General features: G+C 47.2%; 3 protein-coding genes across 14 annotated transcripts in view; 2 read left to right on the top strand and 1 right to left on the bottom strand.

Annotated features, from left to right (window-relative positions):
- Positions 1-5,553, top strand: part of PXK (PX domain containing serine/threonine kinase like) — a 32,327-nt gene extending 26,774 nt beyond the window's left edge. For 3 of the 9 annotated variants that reach the window (XM_064724488.1, XM_064724487.1, XM_064724496.1), the window contains exon 18: positions 5,213-5,553. In XM_064724488.1, coding sequence (XP_064580558.1) covers positions 5,213-5,421 — 209 coding nt within the window. In that variant the 3' untranslated portion in view covers positions 5,422-5,553. Of the gene's footprint in view, positions 1-1,935; positions 1,971-2,241; positions 2,324-5,212 lie in introns of those variants that run through there. The other 6 variants (XM_064724490.1, XM_064724489.1, XM_064724493.1 and 3 more) reach the window with 3 other exon arrangements.
- Positions 5,554-6,037: 484 nt separating this feature from the next.
- PDHB (pyruvate dehydrogenase E1 subunit beta) lies at positions 6,038-11,281 on the bottom strand. Its single transcript, XM_064724497.1, has 9 exons — positions 11,127-11,281; positions 10,880-10,987; positions 10,746-10,808; positions 10,623-10,658; positions 10,252-10,537; positions 9,240-9,350; positions 8,537-8,628; positions 7,768-7,909; positions 6,038-7,472 (listed from the first exon to the last, which is right to left on the bottom strand). Exons 1-9 carry the CDS (start codon positions 11,262-11,264, stop codon positions 7,327-7,329), a joined length of 1,122 nt encoding a protein of 373 aa, XP_064580567.1. The 5' UTR covers positions 11,265-11,281; the 3' UTR covers positions 6,038-7,326.
- Positions 11,282-11,574: 293 nt separating this feature from the next.
- On the top strand, positions 11,575-19,555 carry KCTD6 (potassium channel tetramerization domain containing 6). 4 transcript variants are annotated; one of them, XM_064724076.1, is made up of 3 exons: positions 11,575-11,708; positions 16,838-16,946; positions 18,153-19,555. In XM_064724076.1, the coding sequence occupies exons 2-3, from the start codon at positions 16,920-16,922 to the stop codon at positions 18,837-18,839; spliced, it is 714 nt and encodes a 237-aa protein (XP_064580146.1). In that variant the 5' UTR covers positions 11,575-11,708; positions 16,838-16,919; the 3' UTR covers positions 18,840-19,555. The 4 variants fall into 4 exon arrangements, with proteins under 4 accessions (XP_064580146.1, XP_064580148.1, XP_064580149.1 ...); XM_064724078.1 differs by lacking the exon at positions 11,575-11,708 and adding an exon at positions 12,953-13,051 and having other exon boundaries at positions 18,153-18,978; XM_064724079.1 differs by lacking the exon at positions 11,575-11,708 and adding an exon at positions 14,923-14,988.
- Positions 19,556-19,866: the final 311 nt, after the last annotated feature.

Below are 19,866 nucleotides of genomic sequence, written 5' to 3'. Positions count from 1 at the left end.
CAAGTTTTAAGTATGAGATGCAGGTTTATGTGCAGATATGGGTCAAAATAGCTCAGGTTTGTGCTCAAAACTTGTCTCAGTTCAAGGCATATTGTCACAGTGTGTTTGTTGGTCATCTTGTGCCAGTGTGCTCCTGGTGACTCGTGGGGGTCCCCCCTGTGTGACAAGGTGCTGGTGGCCCTGCCTGTCCTCACACTGGGGCTTGCTTTAGTGAGCTGATGGCTGGCTGCTGTTTATGAGGTGTAAAGCCAAGTGTCACATTTTCAGGAATGCTTTTGTGAGCAGAATTCATAGAAGAAGTTCCAGATATTAATTCTGAGAGAAAACTAGATTTTTTTTCACCAGCAGTGTTGAAGTTTTAGCTGTTCTGGGCAAGTCTGCTTTTGCTGCCTTGAGGAGAGACACACTGGTCCCATGGTAGGACTCTGTTTGTGACAAGTGATGCATCTGCAGCTTGCATTTCTCTCTTCTGATTTCCTTGTATTACTAAGGATATTTACCTCTGTACCAAAACTGCTCGTGGGTGTCAGTGTGGTGAGATGATTCTCAAAAAGGCATTGAGGCTTTCAGTCTGTCTGTCTGGTTTGGAATGGCTGTGTTAGAACTGGGGCCTCTCAGAGCATCCTGCTGATACAATACCATGACAGAGCTAAGGCTGGTGAGGAAAAGTGCCCTCAAGAGAAGCTTTGCTCCCATCCTGGCCTGTAACTGTTCATGCAGAGTGTGGTGTGTGAAGAGAGAGGCACTGACCAGAGGGGAAGGCTCCAGGCTGGCCTGCCCTGGGGAAGGAACCCTGGGGAAGGAACCTCCTGCAGGGGTTTCTCACGTGTTGAGAGGTTCTTTGTCTCTGAACAAAGGCTTTGTGAGGCTTGGCTTGCAGCAGAGAGCTTGGGAGAGTGGATGGAAACCAGGAATAAAACCATGGTTGGGTTCTGCTGTGTGATGGCAGCTGCAGGACAGAGCATGAGGGGAAAGGTGCCTCTGGAGATTTGGCTGTTCTCACTGGTGAGAATGTTCTGGGCTGGTGGTGCTGCAGGTACTTGGCTAAAGAACATTTGAAATACATAGTTAGATCATGCAAGTGACTCTAATGTAACATCCTGTGTTTCTGACATTCTCCTGGTGTGGTTCTTCCCCCCTCCCAATTCTTTGCTCCTGCTGTGAAAATCTGTTCATTTTCTTTGTGGCTGTGAGCAGTGGCTAGGATCAGAAGGGAGCAGAACAGTGTGGTATGGGCTATTTAAAATTTCACTGAATATTTTCTAAATCAAATAAGCCCATAAGATGCAGCAAGATCTCTTTCAACAGAGACAAATTTGGAGGGTGTCACTTTTGCTTCTCTGGACTTCCCTGCAGGAATAGTGAAAGAATTGTATTTAACAATCTTTTTCTTTGCCAGTTGTTCTGAATCCTTCAGTATGACATGTGTTTCATTGGCACCCTTATGGTGCATCTTTCCTGCCCCTCACTTCCTGTAAAACAGGTGGAATGCTTTAGGAAATGCTTTTCCTGGGTGTCTCTGACCACAGGTGTGAATACAGGTGTTGGTACAGCAGGAAGTGTTTCTTGAACTGAATGGATTTTGTCTTCTGTGGCCAATCTTCCTGCAGATTTCTTTCTAAATCTCTCTAAATGCACTTTAATCCTGTGGAACTTGAATTATGGCATGTGCAACTGAAAGCATGGATGTTGTATTTGTTATCAAGTATAATAATGCCTAGAGCATGGAAAATTGTTGTTCATTTTTCAGAATTGAGTGAAGTATTGTAAATGTAATATGAAATAGTCAATCTGCTGTCCTCATATTTGTCAGTGAGTAAGAATGTATTGACTTCTGTACTAACTTTTCAGCTAACAGTGTCTGTTTTTCTTACTTTGACACGAGAACTGGATGATTAACTTGTGTCCTCTCTCTTTCTCTGCTGTCTTCAATAGAGCATGCATCATTTTGAACGTGAATTTTCGGAAAAGTAAGCTAATGCTGATTTATCTCTTTAAAGATGCTCTGTTTCTCAATGGGAAAGTTGGATGCAAATCTTGAAGTTGCTTAGTATTGGGAGGGAATAGAAGAAAAAAAAATCTGAATGTTCTTACAGATTATTTTAATGAAATACAGCATCTTTAAAAACTATCACTAAAATTATTTTCTTTGTTCACATCCCATTCTCAGCCAAGTTTTTAATGCTGTTTGCACAATTGCTGTCACTTTAAATTCATAATTAAGTTTTTGTTTCAATTCAGGCATCAAGTTTACAGCATCTGATTTACTTCCTATTCCTTTTAACACACTCTTTTAACAAAAATGTCCCTGTAAAAACCCTTGGTAAGTTCTTGTTTGAGTGTTTTATTCTTACAACTGCATGAATGAATAAAATGTGTGTTTGCAGGCAGCATCCTTCAATGTATGTAGTGGAAAGGCCTGGTGATAGCTAAGCACTTGTTTCAAATGTTTTTTCTAGTAAATACAGGAAAAGATTTCACTGTAGGGCAGAACAATTTCCTCTGTAGATGTAAATGTGTATGAATGCATGTGTGTGAACTCAGATTTCTTTGCACCACTCGTGTCAAGAAGGGAAGGGCAGCTTGGTGTTGGTTACCTGACTGAAGTGAATGGATTTGAAGATTTTTGAAGATTTCTTAATTAACAGGTTCAATATATAATGCTCATAGCTGGCCAGATGTCATTCTGAACCCTGAGTGTATTTATGTCTCACAGCAGAGCTCAAGTGTAAGGGTGTAATTCTCTGTTAGCAGTCTCCCAAGAGTTCAACTACAGCTCAATTTCAGTAATAGTGAGTCCTGAGGAATTTAACACATTTCCAGGAAGAAAGGTGCTCTCTGCCCCTACAACCCTGACTTTGCTACTCTTGTAAAATAACCAGACCAAAATTTGAAGATAGCATGTGGAATATTGGCCTACTAATACTTAGTGATCCAAGCATTTTGTGTCCTTTTTGCCCTCTGTGTGTTGAACATGTGCCTTCTTTCACCACATTACCATTGTATTTGTATTCCTGCCCACTGCTTTTGTGGTCATTCCCTATTGCATCTTGTACAACTCCTTGCATAGTCTCTTTCAGCCTCACCTTGCAATTCCAGACAAAATCTTGTCTTTGTTCTCTGCAGTTCTTGCATCTCTTTGATGCATTTCTTCTGTGATGAGCTGCTCTTGGTGCTTTCACAGCAGTTTGCATGATCTGTTTGGAGTTAGGTTGGTGCACCAGTCCTGCTCTGACCACTTCAACCACTAAATGAGTTCTTGGACTGCTCTTGGGTCTTATTCTTCCTTTGGACAAGTGCCAAGTTTTTCTTTCCTGGCATCCATCCACAAGAGAAACAGGACTCTAGTGCTGGGAATGTTTAGTCAGTATTTCTAACAGTAAATTGATGTACATCTTTGGCAAGTGTAAAAAGCAGATTTGTATAAGTTAGAAGGCCCACTATGCAATTTATTTCAGCTTGTGCTGCCATCCTGTGAAGTTTTGGTTCCCTCAGAAAGCAGTTGATTCACATACAACAGGCAGGTTAAATTGTTTCAGTTGATCTCTGGTGTTTCTATTAGGACTTGAGTATTTCCTCTGGAAGGGAAGAGAGTGAAGATGAGCTCAATGTGTACTTCAATGCTTTGTTTTCACAGAAGGCTTTTGTGCCAATGAGAATTTCTCCTGCAGAGCTGGAAGTGCTACAGTCACAGCACACATTAATGTACACTGCCAAAATTGGATGCTTTATGTGAATACTCTGCATTTTGAGCTTGCTGTCATATGGGAAAAGTCTTTCTTCAAAGACTGGTACAGATAGAAAATGAGGGAGTTTTGAATTATGTCTTTCATCTAGTATAACTGCTTGTTTTAATAACAGCAGTTCTGTTTTTACTGTTGCTTGTTAGCCTAAAAACAATTGTTGATGAGGAATTGACAGACAAATGGAGCACAGAGAACTTTTGTCTGCTTTTTTATTGTAGCTGAGCTTTATCCTTCATCAAATCCCTTTTGAGTCTGAGTGGCATAATGTTACATAATTACTTGATATTTGCTCACTTCTACTTGATATTTGTTCACTTCAGGGACAACAGTCTCTTGGTTGCCTTCATGTTGTTTTCCTTGCCCAGTATCACAGTTCTTGCCATTTACCAGCATATTCCTCTTTGTAGGTCAGAGCTACTGGAAGGAAGTGTTACTAGGTGCCATTTGTCTCTTCAGTCTTCCTATGGCATAAGTCATGATCTAGATTAGAGTTCAAATTCGCTGCTGAGCAGTACCAGGATATTAATCTTTATGTCCCTACTCCTTCCAGAACATGGGACAAGATGGCCCATTGTTATTTGACTGGTGTAGCAGCAGGGCTGCACAAGATCAGGGTGTTGGGAGAGTGCCTGGGTGAATGAGGGAATCCACTTGCCTGGCTCTGGAGTGCCAGGAACAGCTCCCTGCAGGCCTCACTGCTGGGGCAGCTGCACGTTCCACTGTGGGCTCTGGCTCCCCAGGGAGTCAGGACGTGCAGGCTGAGGTTGGATGAGAAGCAGAAAGTGGATGTGGCAGGGACAGAGTACAAAGGTGGGAACAGGAGAGGCAGGCTGGAGGTGTGTGTGACAGTGTTGTGATTCATTCAGTCTGTCAAAACAACCATGTGTTACAACATATTTGGAGAAAGTCAAACAGAACTTTGGAAGTGTAAAACACTTCCAGAAAACTCTATCTGCAGTTAGTACTCTAAAAATGAGGTATAATCTGGCCAAGCGAAATGGTCATCACGGATATTACAGGGATGTGGTTCTTCATTCATAGGATTGTAAAGTGAGTTATGTAAGTAAGAACAGGAATTAAAATTTGCTTCCAGCCCTTGTTGCTGTTCATGTCCCACAGAACATGAACAGCCTCACTAGGGACAAGTAGGAGCAGCTGAAACTGGGAAATCCCGTTCAGTGATCCCTGTTTTCCTTGGTGCAAGATCACACATGAGTCATGTTTTGCATCTGAGTCCTGAGGTCCTTCAGACTTCATTTCAGAGGTGTCTCAGATGCCATGACATCTCACCTGCAGATAGAGGGATTGGATCACTTTGGCATTTTCCATCTGTTCTGTTCTTCACACTCACTGGCATTCGAGGGATGATGGGACTGGTGCAGGACTGAGCAAGTCCAGCCACGCAGCCCCTGGGGCAGGACCTGCCTGGCATAACCAAACTCCACCTTCTCTCCCGAATGTCCCAGGAGCATCGTCCATCCCGCCAGCCCCGCCGCCGCCGCCCCCGCCGCCAGCAGCTCCGCCCCCGGGCTCAGAGGGGAGCGCGGAGGCGCCCCCGGCCCGGCCCGAGGTCAGCGCCAGCCGAGGAGCCCTGCTCAGCTCCATCCAGAACTTCCAGAAAGGAACCCTGAAGAAAACACAGACGTGCGACCACAGCGCCCCCAGGATCAGCTGAGGCCGCCGGTCACGGCAGGATTCAATTCCCTGTCCCCTCCTGAGCAGCAGCAGCAGTGCAGCTCCCCTCGCCCCGGTTCCAGCACTGCCTGCCCGAGCTGCTGTGCCCCGCCGGGATGGGCACTCCGGTCTTTACTTGGCTGCAGGAACTGGGTGCTACAGCTACAGCTGCAGGGGAACAGCAACTCCTCTGTAGCTGAACAAAAAATCTGAAATAGGAATGACCTTGATGATGGTAAATTAATGCATTTTTCCTAGCTCCATTCCACCCCATTTTTCAAATTACAGGAATGTAGTTTTAGTCTGCTCAGTTTTTCAACTCTTTTCACGCACTTGTAACTCATCTTAATTCTTGCTGCATGGAGTCAACAATTTTTTACATAATCCAACCCTTGAAACATACTGCACAGGTGAGGGAACTGGAGAATTAAATCTTATTCCCACCATGTTTTGCTGGTGGAGTTAAAATGCTGTCTCATGAAGCTTGTTTAAATGGACATCCTACCTGCAACTCTAGGGGAAAGTGTTTTTAAATGAGGAAGCAGTTGAAGTGTGAGGTTATAGGGCACTGGGATGTTATTGTTGATTTAATTAAATGAAAAGTTACTTCAAGTTAATTCTATCATTTAAACTTTATTGCAAGATCCTTTTTGATTTAAAACCTTAAACAAATTGCACTTTAAAGGATTATAGATAATCCATTTTTTTAAATTCAAGTACATCAGTGTTTGTTACTATGCAGAGAATGTCTGTACAAAGTTTCATGTAACCTGTGATATTCATTTTTATTAAAATGTTAATGGAATTCCTTCAGCAGCATGTGGTGGGTATGTTCCAGTGGGATTTAACCTCCAAGCCAGACCTCCCAAGAACTGAGCAGCACCTCTGCTACAGGAAATACCCTGGGGAGTGTTCCTGGCTCTGCAGAAACAGGACCCAACTCTTCTGCCTTACAGAAGATCCTCTCCCCCATTGAGCCGAGGGGCAGAGCAGCCCCTGCTGCACAGGCCCCTCCAGGCAGCTTTCCCTCTGTACCAGGAGCTGCTGAGGGAGGCCTGGCAGAGCTCCCTGGCATCTCCAAAGGCTGCTCTGAATGTGTCCCAGCTCTTCATACACACTCCACAGACCTGCTGCTTGGGCTCAGTGCAGCTGGATAAACTCATTTTGCATTGCAAGAGCTGTAGGAAGAGTGTGCTGCTGTCAGCCCAGATGAGGAGTTTAAAAAAAAAAAAAAAAAAACACAAAAAACTTGAATAGTAAAAGCAAAGCATCTCGGCATTTTTTTAATCACTGTTATGTGGCAGGTAGTAAAGAAAAATTGGTATTGTTTCCCATCACATCGTGGAAAGGTTCAGGATCTTTATTTGAGCTCTAGTACAGAAGCCTTTCTGCATGTGCAGAGTGCTCTTCAAAGCAGACACAGCCAGCATCTCCTAACCCAGCCCTGGGCTGCCACAGCCTCTGCTGCACTGAGGGCTGGGCTCCAGTGATCAGCCTGATCATGGCTCTCCAATGAGCCCTGCAACCACAGGCTCCTGCAGCTGTGCAGCATTCAAGGCCTGCTCCTGCCCTCACTCACTGCTGCAGCAGCTCCAACACAGCTCCTCTGGCACTTACAAGCCAAGCAAAAGCAGAGGATTTCCCCTCATGCTGAGTTTACAACAGGGTTTCTCCACAAACAGCAGCACTGAGCCAGCTGTACTGTTGAACAAACAAGCATTACCACATGGTTGCAGACAGAAAGTGTGGCTTGGGGGGGTAACCCCATATAAATATTTTGGGAGGTCACTATACTTTCCCCACTGTACAAAAGATCATGGAGCTTATACAACAGATATTATGCATACAACATGCCCAACACCAAGAATGCCTTGTAGAGCAGGATTTTAAAACATCTATTTACAACTTATATATTCAAAGTTTTTTTCACTGCAAATACTATATCCTTCACTTGAGGTATGCTGTTATCCTCTAAGATTTTTGCATAAGGCATGGGGACATCAGCACCGGTGACACGCACAGCTGGAGCATCCAGGTAGTTAAAGGCAGGCCCTGAAACAGAAGACAGTGTCAGGTTGCCAAGTACTATGCTTTTATCTTGATTCAATTGCTGAATCTTACTCTATTTGTAAACAATGTTGTTCCTGTAGCTCTAATACTCCAGAAAGCAGTGTTCTGGCTTGTGTTCATGCACTCTGGGGTTTGGTCACCCACCCTGTGAAAATCTCCAGAGTAAGACAGCTCCACTCCCCTGATGTAACCTCTAACTCTGCTTTTGCCTGGCTTCATCAAGAATAATCAGCATTTAGAGTAGGGAATGAGATCAGTGTGCTGTGAAACTCAGTACCTTCCATGATCCTGGCACAGATTTCAGCTCCAACTCCAAACTGGGGCCAACCTCCTTCTACAGTGACCAGATGGTTTGTCTTGACCACGCTGGCTTCCACCGTCTCTATGTCCATCGGCCGAATGGTTCGCAGGTTTATCACCTGGGGAAAGGGAGGGTGTGAGCCTGGCAGTGCCCTGAGCCTGAGCTGTGCTCTGAGAGCTGGAGCTGTGCCCTGAGCCTGAGAGCTGTGCCCTGAGCCTGAGCTGTGCTCTGAGAGCTGGAGCTGTGCTCTGAGCCCTGAGCTGTGCCCTGAGCCTGGGAGCTGTGCCCTGAGCCTGAGCTGTGCTCTGAGTGTGTGCCCTGAGCCTGAGCTGTGCTCTGAGAGCCCTGAGCTGTGCCCTGAGTGTGTGCCCTGAGAGCTGTGCCCTGAGCCTGAGCTGTGCTCTGAGCCCGAGAGCTGTGCCCTGTGCCCGTGCCTGAGCCTGAGATCTGTGCCCTGACTGTGTGCCCTGAGCTGTGCTCTGAGAGCTGTGCCCTGAGCCTGTCACTCACCACTGCCTGGGTACAGGTACAGGGCCCCTCAGCACTTCCAGCTCTTCTGACTCCAAAGACAAGACTTAATAATTAATTTCTAACTCAGAAACGTGAACAGCACATGCTGTTAGGGCACTTGCAAGTATTAAGACTGTTGTAGGTAATACACTGAAGTTTTGCAGAACTTGAACAAGTAGATGCTACTTTTTCCCCTACTTTAGAGAAAGCGAAAAGTAACCCAAACCTCACTCACCTCACACTCTACACCTTCTTTAGAAAGTACAGCAGCTGCTTCCAAACAATGGCCAACAGGTCTTGAGTGTGCCACTAATGTAACATGAGTTCCTACAACAGAAACAAGAGTAAGAAAAAGCCTCTTGAGATTTAAAGCTTTTTTCTAGACCTCAGGTTCCTTTCAAGGTAGTATTAGGATTCACTTGTAAATTTTAGGTTCTTAGATTTATTTGAAATACTGAGCCCAGGCATAGTATGAAGAGAGGAAGGACCACGTTAAGACACAAATTTTGCCCTTCAATTCAGGGAACTGAAGAGGTATTTAAAAGAGTTTTCAGATTATCCTATTCAAATATTCATATAATTCAGAGGTAAATTATGAAAAAGTGGGCAGAAACACTACAGTGATCTCTTTTTGCATTTTTGACCAAAATCACATACTTAGGTGAGGAAAAAGCAGTTTCAGCCATCACCTACCCAATCTGTACTACAGAACAAATCCTTTATGGAATCCTTTGGAAGGGTATGGTTTAAGCTGAGATATGGACAATCAGGTCATATTTCCTTGTAAGGGCAACAGAACATGAAACCACAACAGTGGATAAAAGAACATTTGAATACTTAACATTTGAAATACTTCTCTGTACCCTGAATACATGAGAGGTTAAGAAAAGGCTCCAAGCATGTCAATTAATAAGGAAACAAATGCATTCTCAGCTTACCTTGCTTTTCTATTTTAGCTTTCCCAATGGGAACAACAAACTCCTTTGACTGTGCCTGTTCAGACATTTCAAAGGGAACACCATAGAGTAATTCACTTTCCAGCATCACAACTAGAAGGAAACAGACTTGGGTTAGTGTGCACAGCTGCAGGCACAGGCCTGCACTGACCATTAACAGTGCTGCAGCTCAAGACAGCAAACCCACCCAGGCAACAAGGGAGTGAGAACTGTTTGCAGAAGGAATTAAAAAAAAAAGAGTAAATCTAAGTTTTTCCTTCAATAATGAATTATTTAAAAAACTTCTACAACTACTCTGCAATGAGGTGAGCCATTTTACTTTTGGTACATGACAGCACAATCACTAGTTTTAGAAAGGTCTCATATTTTTAATTACTGTTTGTGAAAAAATAAAGTCAAAAGTTGCCCTGCTCTTGAATAAGGACATTCTGAATTTATAATTTGAATTTCATGATCTGTAAAATGGAGTTACATAGGCACCATAAATGCAGGAATGTAATGTAATATAATAATTCTCCTAACTCATCTTCACCCTTTTTAACCCCTTTGTGACAGATTTGCAAATACTCCCAGGTTTCCAGGCTGATACCAAATTAGCACTAAAACTGAGCACCTGGCAGCAGCACAAAATCAGTCTGCTGTTAGCATGGCAGGGCACTGTTATGTGGCAGCTAGTAAGGAAAAATCAGGTATTGTTTCCCATCACATAGTGAAAAGGTTCAGGATTATTTCAGCTCTTTTACAGAAGCCTTTCTGCATGCTCAGAGTGCTCTCCAAACCAGACACAGCCAACATCCCTTAACCCAGCCCTGGCCTGTGTCAGCCTCTCCTCAGAGCGAAAGATAAAAGCACAAATCCCTCTGTGTCTTTTTACATACCCTAAAACTGCAGTAAGCCAACCTTGAGTGCTCCAGGGTTTAACCAATCTTTGTTTTGTGGGTAAAACCAGCCATTCCTCCAGTGGGAGGTACTGCTATGAGCTGCTCGTGCCCACCTGGATTGTCATCCCGGATGGATGCTTTCAGCAGCCCTTTGGCATCCTCGGAGCTCCAGGGGCTGACGACTTTGAGGCCGGGGCAGTGGCCGTACCAGGCGGCGAAGCACTGCGAGTGCTGCGCGGCCACGCCCGCCGAGGCGCCGTTGGGGCCGCGGAACACGATGGGCACGGCGATGGAGCCCGCAGACATGTAACAGGTCTTGGCAGCAGAGTTGATCACCTGATCGATCGCTTGCATCGAGAAGTTGAACGTCATGAATTCGCACACCGGTCTCAACCCTGCCTATTAAGTGTATTGAAATGTGGGTTTTGACATAAAAACGGTTCAATTTTTAAAAGCAGAAGTAGAGGAATGCAAATGTACAAACCATAGCAGCACCGACAGCGATTCCTGCAAAGCCCATCTGAAAGAGAAGGAAACCAAGGGATAAGGACCAGGGAGCAGCTGATGGAGGGATGGATCACCAGGGTAGGAGAGAAGGCAGCCTCACCTCAGATATCGGGGTGTCGATCACCCTTTTGTCACCGTACTTCTTCCAGAGACCCCTGGAGATCTGCAGGGTAGGAGCAAGGAGTCAGGGCCCGCCTGAAGTCCCTTCCCGGGCCGCCAGCGTCTCCCACATACCTTGTAGGCGCCATCGTACTGTGCCACCTCCTCGCCCAGCAGGAAGACGCGCTCGTCCCGCTCCAGCTCCTCATCCAGCGCCTGGTTCAGCGCGTCCCGCACCGTCACCTGCGAGACAGCGGCGGGCGGGCTGAGCGGGGACCGGCTCCTCACACGCCGGAGTCACCTCAGCCCGGCGGCACAGTCACCTCAACGCCCGCCCGCCCGGGGCCGGACCCTTCCCTGAGGGGGCAGCCCTCCCCGCTACCTGTATGGCGGCGGGCGCGGACAGGCGGAGGCCCCTGCGCTGCTGCAGCCGCTGCAGCGGGGCCCGGGGGCCGCTGCCGTGCGGGACGAGGCGGGCGCCCAGCGCCAGGTGCCGCAGGGCCGCCGCAGCCGCCGCCATCTTGCCCGTGTCCTCTCGCCCTGGGCCGCCCGGCCCCGCCTCCCCGCGGCTCTCGCGAGAGGTTCCGCGGCGCGCGGGCGGCGGCGAGGAGCGCGCGGCTTTCTTGCGCCACTTCCGGCACCGGCGCCGTGCGGGGACCCCCGCGGGGCCGCGCGTGGCGCGCGCCCGAACGCCCCGCCCGCGGCCCCGGCCGGGCGCGCGCAGCCCCGCGGGGACGCGCCCGCGGGGACGGGCCGGAACCGCCGGGCGGCCCCTGGGCGGCGGGAACGCGCGTCCCGGGCGCGCCCGTCCGCCCCGCCCCGTCACCGACCGCCGGGGCGGGGCCCGCCGGGACACTCCCCCGCGCCGTCCCCGCCCGCGCCGGCGGCTCCGCTCCGGGCTCGGGCACGGTCCCCGCCGCCGCTGCTGCCGCCGGGCTCCGCCTCAGCGCCGAGAGCTGCGCCCGTGAGTGCCGGGGCGGGCGGGGGGCGCGGGGCCGGGCCCGGGGCTGCCCCGGCTCGGGGGGCGGTGCGGGGCGGGGGCCGCGGCCGCGGAGGGCAGCGCGTCACGGCGGGAGCGGGGCAGGTGCCGGTGCCGTGCCGGGCTCCCGGGGCCGTGCCCGGCCGGGCACCGAGAGCAGAGGCCCCGAGTTGGAATGGGGATGGGACCGGGGGGTGTTACGGGTCCCGTTCCCGGTCGGGCGCGGGGGATGCCCGGTGGGTGCCGGCGCTGAGCCCTGGCAGGGAGGCTCCGGACCGGGGCTTTGCTCGGTACCGGGAGGGGAGCGGGTCCCGCTTCCTCCGCGGGAGAGGAGCAGCGCTGGGGCTCCGTTCTGGGCGGGGGTCAGGCCGTGGGCTCGCGGGTCACTTGCGGGGAGAGGCACAAGGGGTTAATCCCCAGCATCTTTGCTGAATCACGGTGATCCGGGAGAGAGTTCTTCTACCACCGTCTCGTTGGCTCTGCTGGGATGGAAACGGGCACTTCCCGGCTCCTGCTGCAGCCCTGGACCCCGCTCTGCGCTCCCCGGGGGTTTCTGTCCCGTGTGGCTGTCACTCCTTGGTCCGTGTGTGTGCCAAGCCCCAGCTGTGTGCAGGGATGCTCCGTGTGTCTGACACCTGCCCCCCGCCAGAACTGTTCAGAGACATGTTCAGTTTCCTCAATGGAAAAGCACTGGTTAATATCACAGAAACAAAGTACATGGATAAACCCCAATTATTATCACAGGTCCTGGAAGCCTGAGTGCCCTGGGTTGCTTCAGCAGGACCAGGCTGCATGTGAGAGTCCTCCTTTGGGTCTCTTATAGGAGGAGCAAAGTCGTACTGGGATGTGGGCTCTTCCAACAAGAAGCAATTGAAATACAGGTTTGGAATCAGGGCTTAAAACAGGATGTCATAGAGCTCCTTGGGGAAGGGATGGAAACTTTAGGAGCTTGGAATTTATAGTGAAGCTATTAAACATAAAGGAGTGAAAATGTTGAGTGGCTAGCGTGAGCGTTTTTCCGTCCTGCCTGAGGTAAAGACTGAGTATTAGTATAGAACAACCCAAGAAAAGCAAAAGCTAAGTTAACTTCTAATAAACTGCATTAGTCATGATAAACTTGACATGTGTAGATGGCAGTAGGTGCTTTCTTTAGTGAAGCTGATCTGCCAGAAGATTTGGTAACTGGTTGTTTTGAGAAGGTTCCTCCTCACTCCCCTGGTTGGGGTGGCACAGAGCTGGGGCTCAGGGGGTGCTCTGCAGACCATCAGCTCACTGTAGTTTGGTGGAGAGCAGTCAGCACTGGTGCTGCTCAGTGTTTGTCAGTTCAGGTGAGTCACCAGTAATTTACAGTAAGAACTTGCCTTTCAAATTTTCTGACTGCCTGGGAAAGAGAGAGGTTGTCCCTGTACAGCAAAACTGTGCTGGTGGATGGAGTTCCTTCTCATCTTGTGAGATCTAAGTGTGAGAGACAGGGAGCTCACAAAGGGGGTGAGTAGCTGAAATGCCAAGTGTATGTCAGAGTCTTACCTTGTTTTTTTTTCATTTTTTAAGTTGCCATTGCTTAGAATTCCTTCCATCTCTCTATTGACATAGGAATCAAAAGTAACTCTTGAGGTTAAACAGCCTGTGCTGTAATATTGATACCAAACTGCCCATGAAAGATTATTGCCAGGAGTAAATCCCTTAATTCTTATTTGAAAAACTAGGTGAGGAACATTCAGAGCAAATCAGGTGGTCTGTGCCTCTTGACTTACAACATCTTGGTGTATTTCTGCTCCTCCTTTGAGTAACTGCATGTTGCACCATTGCAGGGCTCTCTCCAGGAGTGGCGGGAGCCTGTAGTGCCAGCAGTGTGGATGAATGCCTGGCAGGGCTGCTGGCATCCCTGGCCTGAGTGTGTGTGTCTGTGTGTCTGTCTGTGTGTGTGTTTTCACAGGTGCAGACGTTCATCTGACTCTTAAATGCTTTCTTTGAATTTCAGCTTGCAAACTGGTTTGCAGCTGTGTTCTGGGAGAAGCCCTGCTGGAGTTAGTAGCACTACCTGTTGCAGCAGTGCTGCTGATAAACAGCCCTGTAATCCTCTGAGTCATAACAAATGAAATAAGAGCGAGCATTTTATAAATGCAGGTATCCAGTTTGGTGTGTCGAGTGTAAAGTGATGACCTGAGTGCTTTTCTTGCTTCTCACTGTGCCATTCCAGCTGTGGCTGTGCTGGGCTGTGGCAGCAGCCCCAGTGACCGTGTCCCTGCTGTGTGTCCCCTCCCTGCAGGCACAGCAGTGTCACCACAGCAGGACTGTGGTCTGACACCGTCCCTGCACTTCTGCTCCCACCAGAGAGGGACATCCCGTTTGGCTGAACTGTGTCAGCAATTTGTCTGACTGAATTTCACTTCAAATATTCTTCTGTGGTTATCAAATGTAGGCTGCCTTGGGATATGGCTGTGTGTCATCTGTAATTTGCTGTCTGGACAGGAGTGGCTGTGTTGGCAAGCTTGTCCCTGCGTGCAGTCCATTGGTGTGTGACACAAGGACAGAGCTGGCTGGAGGCTGCCTGTGCTGGGGGTGGATGGAGTGTCTGCCCACCCCCTGGTGATCACTGTGTCCCGTTCAGGAGGATTTAAAGCATCATTGAAAGGGCACATGTCATGAAGGGTGTCCATCCTCAGCCTTGCTGTGGTGTGGTTGGTGAGTCCTTAGCTCAGGTGGTACCCAAACTTTCACCTGTGAAGTTGTCTGTAAATTCAGAGCTCCCAGGCTGATGAGGGAGGTAGTGAAGAGTTGGGATCACTCTCAGGCTTTTTAGGATGGGCTCCTGGTATCTCCTTTTGTGTGGCACATCTCGCTCCAGCACTGGTTTGCCAGCGAGGTCTGTGTGTGCCTTGTGGCTCTGGGTCCTTACACAAAGGTCACAGAGATTTCTCCATGCCCCTTCTGTGTTTAGGGTTAGGTTTGTTCCAGATAATTGCTCTTGTAAATTTTTCACTCTGGTGTTACACAGCAGTGCTGTGATCAAAGATTAAATCATGCCTTTGCACCGGCTTGCAGTGTCATCTCTTTCTTTCCCTGATGAAGTCTTGATTCATCTGTACTGGACTTACATGCTGACCAAAATAGCATCATATTCCCTAGTTAAAATAACTGATGGACATCTCTGCCTTTGAAATATTCTGGATGTCTAATTTGAGTTAATTTTATTAAGACTGCAGATCTCTTCTGTCATGATTACTGGAGCGGTTTCTGGCTGGCTGCATCACTTCACTTTCAAGTGGGTATCAGAAATCTGTACCAGTCTCATATGATTTTAATGCCTCTGCATGTTATCCTCATCTTGTACTTGAGCAGAATAACACCTTCAGGTGCTAGAATTTAAAAGGTCTGGTCTATTGCTCAAAGTGTACAAACTGTACTTGAGTGACAATTAAAAAAAAACCTGCAAAAACCAAACCAAACAACCCCCCCAAACAAACAAACAAACAAAACCCCAAACCCAAAATCCCCCCAAAAAAACAAAACAAAATGAAACAAAAAAACAAACAGCAAAACCCTGAAAGAACTGAGTTCTTGATTTGTGAGCAGTTAAAAAAAATAATTAGAGATGTTGGCAAAAGAGCTGGTGTTCCAGGTTTATCTGCTGCTGGGGGATGTGCTTTAATGTCCTCTCTTGAGGCATACTCTGTCTCTAATTTGTAAAAATAGGATCCTGGTATGACTTGTTCTGTATCTTAGTATTCCTTAGTCTTCTGTTGTCTGACCTCACTATTTTCATATACTGAGTTTGTTTTTTTTACTCTTTAATCCACCTGAGATGCAGCTGGGGCTGTGCTTGTGCTGCTGGGTCCCCAGGACCTGCTGGCACTGTTTTGCCCAGGCTGTGGATTTGGGCAGGGCAGCAGGGCACAGAGAGGTGGGATGTGCTGCCTTGTTCTGTGGTGAGTGAAGCCCACCTCATTTCCTAGGCATGAGAAGGGCAAGGTATCTTTATTTGGTTGGGAATTAACTGTGAACAATGAGTAGTTCTGCAGTGTGGGGCTCTGGCTTGGCTAAATCTTTGTGCTGCCTTTAGCTGGGTGGCTGCGTGTTGAAGTTTGTTAGTAAAGAGGATGGGACCAGAAGTCTTGGGAACTGTGTGGTCTTTTTAAGATGTAAAAATAAACAAAGCTGAGAAGCTGTACCCTACTTAAAACAGGCTGACCTAAATTTTCAGCAGTTCTAGCAGAGAGGCAGCTCTGGGCAGGGATAAAGGCTGGCTGATGACTGGCTTCCCTGTCCTTCCATCGCTTGACAAGGTTGACAGGCCACCTTTGGCACATCAACACTGGACTCTGAGGTCATTCACTTCCCCCTTCCTGAGCTGCACAGCCTGGCTGGGGATTTGCCTTGTGCTCCTGTGGACAGTCTCCTTGTTATGCAAGTCAACAGTTCAGCATCTTCTGGGAAGTCACAGCATGAATCTCTTCTCAAATTGCTTTTGTTGGAGTGTGTTGACAGCATGTTAGATGTCCTCTGGCTTGTCCCTACAGAGATTGCTTTTGAGAGTAGGTGTCTGGGAAGTCCTTTCATACTCTTTGTCTGTAGATTAATGTTCTTGCTATCAGTTGCAGTTCTCCACTACTGAATTATTAATTCTGCAGTGAGGGTTTTTTTATTCAAGTGTTTCATGCTTGATTTATTTTTCTGAGCAGTTTGAAACTGGAGCATGGGAATGTTGACTAATATTAACAGATCACATGTGTGACCTCAGAGGTGGCTAAATAAACTTTTTTAATTGGGAAAATGACATCTGTCTTTCAAAGTACTCACAGTTTCCCAGGTGAAAGGTTGCTTGTGAACATGTATTGCCCTCAGAGGCACATTGCTTGTTATTCAAGAAACCTGGGATGTTCAGGCAACTGGTGGAGTGGCTGTGTGTGCTCCAGAGGCAGTCCTGTGGGTAATGTGATGGGAGAAGGAGGGAAAGGAGGGTTTGCAGATTCTCCTGCTAATGTGACTTTGTAGCTGAATGCTTTCCTGGCAGAGAGCCTGCCTTTGATTGGAAAGCATTCCCCTTGGTGTTCTTGTAGGTACTGATGGTCTGCCATGTTTTGTTCTGTGTTTGTGTGTGCTTTTTCCTGCAGGGAGATAAGAGGAGAGGAACTGTGTATCCTTTCAGCAGCCTCCTGTTAAACTTGGAATCCCACAGCTCAAGCACGTGAACAGATGGATAATGGAGACTGGGGATATATGGTGAGTGCAGGTGTGCACTGTGCACCTCGCTGGGCTTCCAGGGTCTTGCAGCCACAGTCCTTCCAGATCTGCCTTCATAGATCCAGAGCTTCAATCACAAAAGAAGGGAAATGATGCCTGTTAGAACAGCTGTACAACAGCTTACACACCTTCCCTGGAGTGCTGAACAGCTCCTGTGCACTTTGTGGGGAGTGCCCAGGTTCACATTTGCTGGGCACAATCAGCCAGGACTGAACTGATGCCTTGAGCTCACTGTTATCATTTTCCTAACACAAAAGCTGAAAATAGTTTATGCTTTTTGCTTATTATTTTAAGGACGTCTGTCATTTTATTTATCGAGAAAAGCATTTTTCCTTGTAAACCTTATCTCAAACTAGACAAGCACATCTTATTTTCCTCCCCTTCTCATTCTGCTGCCATGCATATGTCTCTTTTCTCTGGCTGGCTGCAGTCCTGGTTGTTAGAGTTGATGGCCAGATGGGATTTATGTTCCTTTCTCTCTTGCTTCCTCATGTGCTATCTGGAATCTGATGCAGACTGGTTTGTGCTCTGCTCTCCACTTCTATGCAGCACGCTAATTTGTTAATAAATATTTCTTTTTGGAGTTAAAAGCTGAAAGTTTTTTTTCTCCTTGCCTGTTTAATGAAGCCTCTGAGTCAAAGTGTGGATTATTTTGATAGTGAGCTCTTGGTCCTGTGTTTAAACCTGCATTGTCTTCCTCTTTTGAGGGATAAAAAGAGGCTTAACGTTTGTTTGGCTGATTTTTTTCTTTCCTTTTTTTTTTTTGGTTTTGGTTTTGTTCTAGAATGAGAGACAGCTTGTGAAAGTAAGGAACATTGCTGGGCCTCATTCTGACTAACTTGTTCTTCAGGAAATTTCTCTGTTCTCATTTCCCCATCTGTAGAATAGGAAAAAACTTGCTGCCCGAATGCTAAACTTGATCCTGCGACAGTAGCTCAGTTGTTAAAATTTCTAAAGCATTGTGGAAATGTGCATTCTGCATGCTAAGTATCATCCTGTCGAGTTGCCAGTTGTGCCTTGTTGCTAGGTGCCTTGGATTTGTTCAGGTTTGAGCAGCCCTTAGAGGCACTGAACAGGAGAAGTGTGATTCTCCCAGTTTTCCAGCAGTATTTGCTCTGTGTGTCAGCAAGGTGATCGAATCTTCTTGTTGGGGCTTGATAAACTCTGCAATTTCTCTCTTTCTAGATGACTGATCCAGTCACGCTAAATGTGGGTGGACACATGTACACGACCTCCCTCACAACTCTAACGAGATATCCTGACTCAATGCTCGGGGCCATGTTCAGGGGAGACTTCCCCACTGCCAGGGACTCTCAGGGCAATTACTTTATTGACAGAGATGGACCACTTTTCCGTTATGTTCTTAACTTTTTAAGGACCTCAGAGCTCACTTTGCCACTGGACTTCAAGGAGTTTGACCTGCTCCGGAAGGAAGCAGACTTCTATCAGATTGAGCCCTTGATCCAGTGTCTCAATGACCCCAAGCCGCTGTATCCTGTGGATACCTTTGAGGAGGTGGTGGAGCTGTCCAGCACCCGCAAGCTTTCCAAGTACTCCAACCCGGTGGCTGTGATCATCACGCAGCTCACCATCACCACCAAGGTCCACGCGCTGCTGGAAGGCATTTCAAACCACTTCACGAAGTGGAACAAGCACATGATGGACACCAGGGACTGCCAGGTGTCCTTCACCTTCGGGCCGTGCGATTACCACCAGGAAGTGTCGCTGCGCGTGCACCTCATGGAGTACATCACCAAGCAGGGCTTCACCATCAGGAACACCCGCGTGCACCACATGAGCGAGCGTGCCAACGAGAACACAGTGGAGCACAACTGGACTTTCTGCAGACTGGCACGGAAAACAGATGACTGATTCTGACTCCACAGGAGCCACTTCAGTGATGAGCAACTTCATTGGACAGTGAACCCAAGAGAGTCTGGATTTTGACTAAAGCAACAATATGGGCTTTTTTTATACGACTATTTATTGTTTATCAGTGAGGACTGGAGGAGTTTCATTCTCTAGCAGCTCTGTTCTTTTGTCCAGTTCAGAAAAAAAACCGTGCATGTGCCTGTTCAGTCAAGACACCTTTTTGTTTGAAAGAGGGAGTCCGAAGAATCAGTACAATAGGGTATTTTGTGTCATTAACACAATTCTCTGACTCGACTCAAAGTGCTAAAATTACCTCTTGTTTAAATGGTTTCTAATCCATCTAATGCTATGACACTGAGAGCAAGAAACAAAAAAGATTTTAAAATGCAGTTTGGGGAGAAGCTGCTATTGTGTAGACTAATTTAGTTTCTAAATCAATAAACAGTATTGTAATATTCTAGGAAAACAAATCCCACCCTTTAAAAGTACTTGATAAGTACAGTTTCTTACAGTTATGACAACTGTTTCTTTCTATGCATATAAATCAAGCAACCAAATATTATCTGTAGCCATGGAAATATGATTACAAATATTTATATTGGATTCTAAATGCAAAATGTCCCTGTGGTAGAATTCATATTTTTAATGCCTGGTGCAATATTATTCCCAAGTGTAATGCCTGCCAGAAGAAGCTAATAAAAATGTGAAATACAGAATACTGTTTTGTATTTTCTTTTTGTCTTTTAGAATTGTCATACTTAAAAAACCCAAACCCAACCAAACAAAAAACCTCCCACCCAAATCCTGATTTTTTGTGCTGTGGAGTAGTTGGGGTGTTCTGGTAGGGCCCTCAATTCTTCCACTAATGATGTAACTTGTTCCTTTTTATGGAATTAGTTGATTATGTTAATGAGTTGATTCAAATGTCTTCATTAGACACAAGACAAAGCTTGTGTTCTGAAAACTGCTTTAGATTGATAGAAAGATGGCAAATATTTGTACTGGCTAAAGGGATAGGGATGGAGGG

The sequence above is a fragment of the Zonotrichia leucophrys genome, chromosome 12, assembly GCF_028769735.1.
Source record: "Zonotrichia leucophrys gambelii isolate GWCS_2022_RI chromosome 12, RI_Zleu_2.0, whole genome shotgun sequence".
Taxonomy (NCBI): Eukaryota; Metazoa; Chordata; class Aves; order Passeriformes; family Passerellidae; genus Zonotrichia; species Zonotrichia leucophrys.
Note: the sequence above shows the minus strand (reverse complement) of the source record. Positions and strands in the feature narration are given on the sequence as shown.